Raw genomic sequence first — 12,402 nt, 5'->3', positions numbered from 1 at the left:
CAAAGGCATGGAAAAAAAAAAGCAGTATTCCTGTCTCCCGACTGAAGTAATTCAACATGAGCTCTCTGTCTCCAGAAGAAGTCCTCCTGGCTCTTGCTATTCTAATCTGTCCAATTTCTCACGCAGAAAATGTTCTCGAGAAATTGTATTCTGGTCAATTGTGTCAACGCCGCAGAGAACAGGTTGCCGCCGACGCCGAGCCCACTGCGATGGGCCACGCTGGCGAAATGCAGGGCTCGGGCTCGGTTGCGGGGAGAAGCAGAACTGCAGAAGGTGTCCGGTGGCCGGTGGGCGAAGGGCGCGGCGTCTAGTGGTGAAGGCGGCGGCCCCGGGGCTGGCCGTAAGCCTCACCGGCGCCGGCGCGCAACGGCATGGTTGCCACTTGCCACACAGGCAGAGCAGAGAGAAGTAGAGAACACACAGCACGGTTCGAGACTTCGGGACATAGAACGAAAAACGGGACCGGTCATCGAACCGGTGAGGCCATCAGTTCAGTGGTTACTGGTACTGTCGAACCGTGGTTCAATATTCAATTATATAATATATACACTTCCCTCACTCACAAGCAAAACTTGGTCGAGTTGGTCACTAGGTAGCTTCGAGTCCATAGATCAGGCTGAGCCGACTTTCAGCCCAATATACGGCATCCCTTTGTATTATTCTGGGACGTGGCCGGTTCAACAAAACCAGGACCGGTTCACTCATGCAAAAACCACCGGTTCACACCGGTTCAAATGCTTGGCCTATCTTTTAGGTGAACTGAACCACTAAACTCGCCGGTTCACGGATTTTCCAGTCCGACCGGCGAACCGGGTCGTTTTTTCTATGCTTGGGGAGTCATTGCGTCAAATGAGCATTGTCTCACCGATGTGTGGGTCAGCCAGTAAAAACTCCCTCGAGTGCGATGGGCTAATCGCTTCCACGAGTAGGACATGCGAAATTTTAATTTGTGGATCATTTTAATTTTTCTAGGCTCATGTATTCATACATAATACTAGTATCTATGTATTAGATATGAGCATTTTAAGCCCGGTCCGCAGGCCTAGCCTAAGCACGATGGGGTTTAGCCCACCCACACTCGTTATCGGGCTGGGCGTGTCAATGAAAACCAAACTCGAAAACAATTCGGGCTGGTTCAAGCCCGCCTGAACAATTAATTTTAATTATTTTCTGCTAAAAGAATGGTTGGCCCGAGCTCGACCTGATAACTTGGCCTGACAACGACTATGGGATGGTTGTGGGTACGAAATTTCGGTTCGAAATGAACCGGATTTTTTTCAACCGGTCCGAGCCCGACCAGGCCCACAAAATGCTCAAATCTCCTATGTATGTAGAAAAGTCAAAATGAATTATCTACATTTTGAAACGGTAACGGAAGGAGTAACGTTTTTTTATCAAGGATGTGGTAATAATAAAGGAGAGAGATAATGGCATCTTTGGACCTACAAGATGGTCCTTTGTTTATATTTATGATGAGTGGTAAAATCCTAGTTTCTCAAAGCATCTCCAAGAGTGCCCAAAATCAACTCCCAAAAATCTGTTTTTGGCAATGAACAGAAAAAAGCTACTCCAACAGTTGCCCAAACCGACTCCCAAACTATTCGCGTGCCCAATCCAGACGGCGTCCGTGGCCAAATTTTCGCCGACCCGTCGCACTCCCAATCACCAAAACTGGGCGAGCAAACGCCGATTCCCGCCGAAGTACTGCTCCTCCCGCGTTGTCCTCGTCCCGTGCGCTCCATTTTTGCTGGCTCCTCCCACAGTCCCACTCCCCCCGCCCCGTCGATTTTCCTCCCGCAGGCAGCGATCACACACGCCGTGCGCTCCTCTCCGCCCCCATCTGTCGTCCACCGCAAGCGGCGACGGCGCGTGCCCTGCGGTCTGCCGGCTCTCCGCGAAGGGCGACGAGGTGCCGCTGTTCTGGAGCTGCCGGGCTTCGTGCCGCTGCAACGATCGCAGGCCAGATCCTCATGACGTCCATCTGTGCCTCCCTTTTCAATTTTCATCCTCGCCATCTGGCGATCTGGCTCATCTCCGGTACCCATACTCTATCCGTCTCATCTATCAACCTGATCCTGCTTGCTCCTCTGCTCCGTCACAAGGGATGGGGATTCACTTCCTCTTGGAGTTGAAATTCCAGTATCCAAAGTTGCAATTTTGCCAAGTGCTCTTGTTGGTTCTACCAGAAATTACCACGGAGATGTAAAATTAAGAATCAAGATTGGTGGGGAAGGATGCAATCTCTAATTTTTTAAATTGATTAGCGTTGTGCCATCATGATTTGGATGGAACTCAGACTTGATATTGAAATTCTTGTGTTCGTATCGGAAACTGGTTGTACCCTTTACTCAAACAGCATTGTAATGCAAGAAAGTATAGTTTTTGTTCCCCATCAAACATGGTTGTTGCTTATTATTCCTTTGAAATAATAGAAATCACCAGCATGAAGCCTTGCATGTTCGCTTGGCCAGAATGCCGAAAACTGGGAGGGCCGCCACCAGGCTGCACAGAAGACCTAGGCTATGGCGATATTTCTTTTGCTGCCGGAGGGCACAGCGTTCGTTTTACCCGTCGTTGTGTAGCTCAGTGGAGGATGGACCCATTTTATGAATGATGTGTCAGCAATTTTAATTTTTGGAATCAATCTTTTGGGAACGGTTGGTGCGTGAGGTTTTTTTTACTCCAGATATTTTTTAGCAAAGCCCCAAAACTAGATTTTTGGCACTATATTTTTAGGCACTCTTGGAGATGCTCTCAAGACCTTAACATAACTAAAAGAGTGAAGTACATGGCCGGTCCTCTAACTTGTTAAGTCCACACTCTTAAATTGCAGAATCAGGTCACTAAACTTTGTTTTGGGTGCCATCATAGGTCCAAATGGGCTTTGACGTGACATGCCACATGGGTCCAGCGCGGGAGGGCAGCTGAGTAGGCCAAGTAAATATGCGCCCCCTTAATTCCCATCCCCCCTCATTCCAACTCCACGACTCTTGGTTTTCCTCGTTGCGAGGAGACGAGGCGGACGTTCTTGTGGTGCGGAGGACGGTGGAGGACGGCAGCGATTGACGATGAGCCAAGCGACGTGGGTCAGCCAGGAGTAGAGAGGCCGTGTGGGCGCCTCCATCTGGCCTACGCGGCAGCCGCAGCAGTGGAAGATGGGGGCGAGATTTCGGCGGCCAGGCGACGCCACACTTGTGTATGGTGAGTCAATCCGAGCCAAATTTCATTATTTTAGGTGTTGTAGATCCATGCAATGAGCACTATTGTATCACGGTTGATGTAGAAAAGGATGGATTTTTCGTGGCTAGGGTTTCACAAGGTTTTGATTTTAGTAGAAAAGGATAGGGCTTTATTGTTCTGTTCATGATTTTGCTCCATCGAGAATCGCTGATCGGGTTTGTATGTCTGTGTTGTAGGTGTTGGTAATGAGGAGTTCTCGATTGAGGTTCATCATGGGGTTTTCTTTGTTGAGCATGGCCATCTCAGATCATATGCTATGCCTTACCAGTAGGTCAAGAAATCTTCCAGGTTCAATCAAAGGAGTTCCAGTATACAGTGGATATCATATATAAGCACTATGATTGTAGAAGGTGGGACCTGATGGGGATTTCTTGTAACCATGCAATATCTTGTCTGAGGCATCAGAGAATCTCACCTGAAACTGTTCTGCCAAACTGCTACTCAACTGATGCATTCAAAAGAGTGTATGGTTTCAACATATGGCCCTCTAGTGACAAGACCATATGGGAGAAGGTGGATGGGCTTGAAGTTCTACCTCCAGTATATGAGAAGAGGTTGGCAGACCACCAAAGTCAAGGAGAAAGCAGCCATATGAAGTGCAAGGGAAAAGTGGATCCAAGTTGTCAAAGCATGGAGCGATCATACACTGTAAGCCTTGTGGAGCACCTAATCACAACTCAGATGGATGTCAAGTTCAAGAAGGATGACATCAGTGTTGGGATACGAGATAGGCTACGCTAGCGCGAAACAAAATTTTTCTACCACGTAAATCAGAAAAACTGTCGTATATGGATCACGAGATTACCACTCGACGCACTGATGCGGAAGATGTAGAATCGTGTCGGGCAGCGAAGTCGATCAGCGTAGTCGAACACGTAGTCGATCACATTGACGTCGACCAACTCCTCAGCAGCTCGTCCACGTGCAGCAAGGTCGTCCTCGTGCCGCGGCTCGTCGGCGGCTCGTCGTGGCTCGTCGGCGGCTCGTCCAAGTGCTGCAGGCGCAACACCTCCAAGGTATCCACACGTGCAGGGAGGAAGCGTCGCAAGCCGGACTGCTAGGTCCGCGAGTTGCAACAGGCGAGGGCATGGGAGGCGCAGCAGATATGTTTCGGTCAAAGGGATGAAACCCTAGGGCGCCCCACCCCTCTATTTATAGAGGTTCCTAACGGGCCTCTGGGTCCGAGGTCCATTAGTAATTCAAAACCTGATCCAACTCGGATCATATCTGAATTGGGCTTCCAGCCCCTTAAGTGTTTGACCCTTTGGGTTCGGATAAGTATAGACATGGCCCGAGTACTCCTACTCGTCCCAATAGTCGGTAGCGGCCTCTAGCAAGACGTGCCAACTTCTATACGCACACGAAGATCATATCAGACGAACCATCACAACATCGCGTACATGCTATTCCCTTTGCCTCATGATATTTGGTCTAGCTCCAAGCCGACCGCTCTTTCTCGATCCTGTGATTCGGAATCCCTTTGTAGGTTAACTCTTAACCGTATGTAGCATGGCCATGCATTTCCGGATCCAATCACTCAAGGGGCCCAGAGATATCACTCTCAATCAGAGAGGGGCAAAATCCCATCTTGATTGACCATGTCTCACAACATGCTTCTTGACAAACCCGAAAACTACCTTTTTAACTACCCTGTCACGGTGTAGCGTTTGATAGCCCCTAAGTAAGTCGATCCACATCTTGAATACATGCGACAATCTCAGGTCTAAGGACAAAGCGTACATGTTGTGTAAAGAGAACTACTTCTCGTGTTGGGTCAGTCCTAGCACATGTCTCCACATGTGCCTACATTATTAGTTTGACATCTCTATGTCCATGACTTGTGAAACATAGTCATCAACTAATACATGTACTAGTCTAATATTCATGTGTGTCCATACATGAACTCCGACTAGGGACAACTTTTAGAATAACCTACAAGTAAAGAGTTCCACATACAATTCACATAATTGCATATCAATTCAAGTAGACTTTAATGGATATTCAATGAACACAATATACAAATCATGGATACAATCAGATATCATCATCTCTATGATTGCCTCTAGGGCATACCTCCAACAATCAGCTCTGAGGATGCTAAAAGGATGGTTGCCAACTTACAAAAAGCACAACTGGATAACCAAAGGACTGATGAACCTCAATGCCATAAATCAGGTACTAAACAAATTGGTTAGCTTTACTCTTTTCTTTATTCTACTTATTCTGCAATACTCTGAAAAATACAACTCATTGTGTAGGATGTTATTGATCAAGACCTTTCTGGTTCTCAGTTGTTGCCACACCTTAGTAGCACTCAGTTGAGCCAAATGATGCATGAGGTAATTCAGTTGCCATATCTATGATTGTAAGAGTACAACTTAATAGCATCTCTATTACTCAACTTGTTTTCAATGCAGCAGGAACCTCAGCCTAGCATGCTCTCTCAACAACAAGGCCATTGCCAAATCCTGATTTCATCATGAGTAACAGACCCATTGCAAGACCTGCTCCACTTACAACTTGCACCAAGAAAGGCAAAGTTGTTGCTACAAAGAAGTGGAAGGCAGCAAAGAACACTGGAGCTGCATCTAGCAAGAAGAAGAAGACTGCAGCTAGGAGTGGGAGTGCTTGATGCAAGACTGAGAGTTGATGCATTTCTTTTGTTGATGACAGATAGATGTTCATGATACACAGCTGTTTACTTTTTTGCAAGACGGTGGAATTTAGTCTGTCTTGTCATATATACACTTGTTTAAGGTCATGTTAGTGATGCTAAGCAGCACCAGACAATCTGTGGTGTTAAGTTATGTAATGCATGTACCGGCTATGAGCACCAAACAATCTGGATGCTAAATTGGGTAGTGCTTATCCTGGTTAATGCTCTTCATTTATCCTGGTTAGTACTTATCCAAGGCAAAAGTGTTGTTCATTCTTGTGTCTCTGAGATCAAATACAATCTGAACTTCATTGCATTTATCAGTCTGGACAGATTTTTCTGATTTTTCTTTTTATCAAACTGGGCACATTTCATACCTCCATCTATCTGGAATTCATTTAAAATGGTACATCATGCGTCACCGGTGTCATTTGCAAAAGAATCATTACCATATAACTGAAATGGGGGATGGGAATTAAGGGGGCCCTCTGCATATTTACTGGCCTACTCAGCAACCCTCCACGCTGGACCCAAGTGGAATGCCACGTCAGCTTGCAGAACGGGTCAAAGCTTGTTTGGACATGTGATGGCACCCAAAACAGAGTTTAGTGACCTGATTCTGCAATTTAAGAGTGTGGGGACCTAAATGACACAGTTGACAAGTTAGAGGACTGGCCATGTACTTCACTCTAACTAAAAAATTGATTAACTAGTAGGCACTATTGGAAAACTGAGTATTGGTTCTAACCCTTAGTACCGGTTGATTTTTGACCCGGTACTAATGTGAGCATTAGTACCGAGTATAATAGCTAATTCTTCAGGAGCTCCCGTGACCCCCACCCGGTACTAATGGGTGACCTTTAGTACCGGTCTGACCGGACACGAAATCTTTATCAAATCCAGTTAAGCGCACTTGATATCCGTGCTCCCTCTCTCTCCCTCCACCACTTCTTCCTTTCTCTCCCCTAGTCCCACTTCTCTCCTCCCTCTCTCCTTATCCCGCTAGCCCCCTCACTCCCTCCGCTGCGGACCCACTCCCTCCCCCTCCACCGGCCTCCTCTCTCCCTCCGCTGCTGCCGACCCTTCCCTCCCTCACTCCCCGACCTCCCCTCTCCTGCCCCCTCCGCTCGCCCCTCACCTCGTGCCTGAGGCGAGGAACGGCGGCGGCGACCATCGGGGCACGGAGCGGTGGTGGCTAGCGGGCTCGGCGCGACAAGATGTAGCAGCGCGGATGGAGCGGCGGTGGCGACGAGATCCGGGGGTGGCGGCGACGATGAGATCTGTGGGCGGTGGCGGCGACAAGATCTGGTGCGCTCCCCCTTTCTCTCTCCCCTCTTGCCAGACCTACCGCTCTTCCGGCCGCATCCTGCCGGCTGCGCCCAGCCGCCCCTCCCCCGCGACCCGCCAGCCACCCCTTCTTCCCGGCCGGCCGCCGCTCCTACTCGCTCGACCTCTACGTCGTCTGGTGAGTAGGAGCGGCGGCCGGTCAGGGTCAGGCGAGTAGGAGCGGCGGCCGGCCGGGAAGAAGGGGTGGCTGGCGGGTCGCGAGGAAGGGGCAGCCGACGCCGACGAGGCGCGGTGGCGGGGCAGCCAGGCGCCGCTGGCGAGATGCGGGGCCGGACGCCATTAATTTATTTGGCTTGCTTGTTATATCGTTTGATGGTAGAAGTATGTCTGAAACATTCAAGTAGACTTGCAGTGTTGTACTCTTGGGATGCATGTAAAATCGACACTAGCAGTAAAATGCTAGACCATTATAGAGATTTACTATGTGCTTCCACAAGTGATCTTACTGAAGAAGCAAAGGCAGAGAGATCCAAAGCTTTGGAGTGCATGACATTGACCCTATTTTCTAAACATAATTGAGGTATGTTTCTTACTTCTCTCTCTCCTTTCTCCAGATCAGGTCTTGTCATTTGGTGGTGCTGCTCTGCCTGATGGATGGAGTGCTCATGTCTGCTGGATGGATGAAGTGCTCCTGTATCTGAAATTATACTACTTATTGTTCTTTTATTTTGATGAACTACTGTCATGAAAGACTACTAGTTTGAGTCCTACTATTTTGTTATCTAGATGGTCTGCTATCAGTTTGAGTCGTGCTACCGGTTTGAGTCTTGATTCTAGTTTGAGTCCTGCTGCTACCAATTTGAGTCGTGCTACCGGTTTGAGTCTTGATTCTAGTTTGAGTCCTGTTGCTACTAATTTTAAGTATTGGACAGCTATATGTATGAAATGCATGATCGATCTAATTGCGTGTGCTTATTGGGTGCATAACAGGATGGCACGTAAAGAGCTATTACATTTTTTTCACCATGAAAACTACTAATATAGAATAAAGAAATAGAAGAGAAATAGAAAAGAAAAAAAAGACCTTTAGTACCGGTTGGTATAAACAATCGGTACTAAATGTTCTTTTTTAGTACCGGTTATTTGACCGGTTAGGAATTGGTACCGAAGTCGCTTTCTCCAGGATGAGTAGTGTCATGCATGTACATCTGGACATAGTTCGAAACACGTACATCATATACTTATACGAGCTTTCAGACATACTGATTGTGGAAGTAATAAAACATTCCCAAGTTTTTTTTCTCACAATGCATACTTAGAGCAGGAATGAAAGTTCACGAACTAGCATGTAGGATTCTTGTCAATTAGTGGACGTGTTGGCAGTTTTGTTGAGCTATGGTGTTAGGAACTCTTGACAGGTTTTTCTTATGGTTAGGAAGTACCAGAGATTGTTGCCAGGTTTCCGAATTTTGGAAAGGTAGATCTCGCGAATTGCTCTTAGAAATTGTCTCGAATATTCAAAATCTCTTTCCTGGTCTGCCGTTTGCCCAGTTCAGATAGAGCCACCCATCAACGAGCCGAGTTGAGCTTCATTTCCACATCTCAAATCTCAACCAGTCTAAAAAAAGGAACTCGATTTCAACAAGTCGTGTACTAGTGAAAACGCAAAACCTGCATAGATAAGGCAAGAAACGATCCTTATCTCAGCGAAACCCGTCCGATTAGCCTAATCGCCGTCCGATCCGTACGCAATCCGAAGTCCAAGCCAAACCCTGGCCAACGCCATCCGGGTATAAACGCACGCCATCCTCGTCCCCCGAAGAGATCCTCCAAACGGATGACCCTACCCAAGGACGCCGCGCCGAGTCCAACTCGGAGGGCGTCGGGTTCCGCGACCTTGATATAGCCGGGAGAGAGACCTCCCAATCCGCCACGCCACCGTACGCGGCGAATCTGCCATGCTCCTCCTCCCCGCCGCCGAGGCCCGCGACGCCGCCGCCTGCTGCCCCCTCGGCCTCCAAACCCTGATCGCCGCCGCCTCCTACTCCCCGGTGGGCGGCAACGTGGCCACCCGCACGATCGCTGCCTCGCCCCGCGCGGTGCGCTGCCTCGCCGCCGGCGGTGGCGGCGCGGCGGATGGTTGTGAGGGTAAGGAGGGGGAGGGGGAGGGGGAGGGGGAGGGGTGCTGGGTGTCGTACGGGTGGCGGCGCCGCCCGCGCCGGCTGCCGCCCCGGCTCCCGTCGCTCCGGCCGCTGGCGCGGGAGCGCACCGCGGACGGCCGCCTCGTGATCTCGCGGGAGGAGGCCGCGCACCGCGTCGGCGCCAGGAAGGTCGAGGACCGCCGCCTCGTGCTGGAGCTCATTGACGGCGAGCGCGACGGTGGCGCGGCGCCGCCGGCGCAGCAGCAGCGGCGGTGGTCGCATCCGTTGGTGGCCGGGCAGGAAGCCAGCAAGCAGCCGCCCGCGCCGGCGGCGGGCGAGGAGGCCGCCGCGCGGGCGCCAGCGGCGTCCCCGGTCCCGGCCGTGGCGTGCTTCGAGGGCGCGATCCGCGCGGCGTCGCTGCGCGGGATGCGGATGAGCTTGCCTAGGATGGTGCATTGAGACTTAGGAATCTCTGTCTTGCCCGCTTGCAAGCAGGACTTGCAATGCGTCTTGAGGAAAAATTTGCGGCTGTAGGAACAATTTTGTAGTCATCGGAGAGGAATTTTGCAATGCGTCTTGAGGAAAAATTTGCGGCTGTAGAACAATTTTGTAGTCATCGGAGAGGAATTTTTGTAGTCGCCGTCGTCGAATTCAGAGGTGCGATCAATACCGAGAGAGTCATAACAATGTCCATCAGTTTGATTGATGGCGGAGAATGTGTCAAGAAATTCTCTTTTTACTGGTTGGAGCTGGATTACCTCTGGCGAAGAGATATGGATAACTTGATACCTGGTGGACCGGATATGGCACGAGAAGGGTTTAAGAAACATTCGTGCGATGCAATCCACCAAACTCTTGGATCCTAAGGACAAATCCCAGAACCCAACGGCTTGGAGACGACTCATAACAACGAATTCACCAGGAATTCAGTGTTAAACTAATCCATTGAGATGAAGATGTGAAGCCCCAAAGTGCTCTCCGTTACTGCATAATCATTGCGAATCTTTGCAACTGGTATTAGGCATGGATATGGTAGTAATGAAATGCGCTGATTATTGTTTTCCACTGGGTGTTGTCAGTGTAGGTTTAAAATCATCGTTGCCAATGCAAATCAGTTGGAGTAAAATGGACCTCAGTTTTACTGGCTTGGAATCAGTCATTACGTTGGGATCAGCAGTTTGGAACCAGTCACGATGATTATGATGTTAGCAGCTCATGTTTGCAGGCCTAGACGAAGCAGTGTATTCTTTTTTTTTTGGCAGAAAGAAGCAGTGTGGTTATGGCCATGTACTTGTAGTTTGTCATTTATCAACTAGCACCACCAGGTTCTTATTAACAGTGAAGAAGTTTTTTAAGAGGCTGAACACTCAAGAAGTACTGTAGAAGCAAGCAACCTTTATTGCTAGAAGAAATTTATGGGCCGTGTAAAAATTATTGAGCCCATGTACTCACCGTCGTCGATTCGTGGACCGAAGCCCAGAGGTTTGTAGTAATTGGGCCCAGTTCTCTGAGCATCCATCATACATTTATACGCGTCTTCCCTTTTTTTTTTTCGAGGACCATCCAAGTCACTCGGAAATCGGAATCAATGTTGAAAATTGTGAAAATGTTGTTGCTGTATGGATCCAGGCATCCAGGAACAGCTCGCTGCGGTCGTGTCGTCACATTTGCACAAATAAAAAGCTTATACAGCGTGGCACCACGCTTCTGCGCGGCGTCGGCTCCGCTCAGGGCTCGAAGGGCGGCCCCCGGCGCGTCGCCCATGAACGTCGAAAGCTTTCCGGGCAGTGCAGTGCAGGGCTGGAGTGGTGGACGCAGCACGCGGCGGAAGATTCTATTCGCCGCAGCCCGCAGGCGACAACTGTACGCGCACGTTCCACGAGGGCGTCGTCCACCAACCACCGGGGCCGGGAGCAGGGGAGGCCCCACGCCACATGCGCAGGGAAAGAGAGAGAAAGAGGCGGAGCGGACGAGCGCCACTGCCTACTGCTACCGAGCACGGCACGGCACTGGATCGCCGGGCGCCTGGGCGCTAATCAGTGATCACCAGGCCAGTGAATGATTAGCCGGGTGGTGGCGTTGCTTAAAACCAATAATCCCGGCGCCGGCACGGACAAAGCCCAACAGTTCGGCCACGTTTCAGATAGCCGAGTCCAGGACTCCAGGGGGTGACCTGGAACTCGACGAGCCCCCCAGCGTCGGCGCCTGCTGGGCTGGAGGGTCGAGCCCCTGGGGGGTCGGTGGGCGCTTGCTTGTGCTTCCAAGCACGGGACGGCGAATTCCATTCACCTTCACTTTTCAAAAAAAAAGGAGTTGGTTCATGTCCGGTCACGCATGGCGCGGAGACGGTGGATGGGACGGCGAGGCGGCCGTTGAGGTCGGTTCGGTGGAACATCCCGTCGCGCCACCTCTACCGGCGCCGGGAGAGGGGCGGGCCTTGGGTTGTTGAGCGAGACGGCTGGTCGAATTTGCTGCTGTTATGGTTATGGACCAAAGAATCAAATTAAGATGGCCGCGCCCTCGGGCCTCGCGGTACCCGGTTGCTGTCGCCGCATCTCGCGCGCTTGCGCGGCAGCAGTTCCCGTGGCCGTCATGCGAACAGAGTGACGGCTGGCCGGCTGCTGGGGCCTTGCCGGGCGATGAGTGCGCGCCTGCGCGGCGCAGCGCGTCCATGGCAAACCCAAGCAGAGCCCGGGCGACGGGGCTCGTCAGCTGGAAAAGGGAATCAAAAAGGAGGCCGGTCCAGCTAGCTAGCTGAGCTCAGGCTAGCTTTAGCCACGGCATCACCCCGACCGTCGGTGCCACGTGCTGCTTACGTGCCTGGCGAAACAACAAACAGCAAGAAGAAGAGCATCACACTTTCACACCCCTGTCGTCGTCTGATCTGTGGATGCTTTTCATCCTCTCCCCGGCTAGGCAGCTACAATCTGTTTGTCGCAACTCTGGATGTTCGAGAGCATCCAAATGCATGCTAAATTTGCGAAAATCGGGAATTAGTACGATGGATGGATGCCGGAACACGAACACCCATGATTTTCGAATTGACTGGAGCGAGCGAGCGGGCAAGTGCGCCGTCCC

The 12,402-nt window shown here is 50.6% G+C and overlaps 1 protein-coding gene across 1 annotated transcript; it reads left to right on the top strand.

The window, feature by feature from the left end:
- The first annotated feature begins 8,837 nt into the window (after nucleotides 1-8,837).
- Nucleotides 8,838-10,465, top strand: LOC140222406 (uncharacterized). The gene has a single exon (XM_072292929.1). It carries the CDS (start codon nucleotides 9,142-9,144, stop codon nucleotides 9,781-9,783), a length of 642 nt encoding a protein of 213 aa, XP_072149030.1. The 5' UTR covers nucleotides 8,838-9,141; the 3' UTR covers nucleotides 9,784-10,465.
- Nucleotides 10,466-12,402: the final 1,937 nt, after the last annotated feature.

The sequence above is a fragment of the Setaria viridis genome, chromosome 4 (assembly GCF_005286985.2).
Source record: "Setaria viridis chromosome 4, Setaria_viridis_v4.0, whole genome shotgun sequence".
Taxonomy (NCBI): Eukaryota; Viridiplantae; Streptophyta; class Magnoliopsida; order Poales; family Poaceae; genus Setaria; species Setaria viridis.
This window is presented reverse-complemented; position numbering and strand designations above follow the sequence as displayed.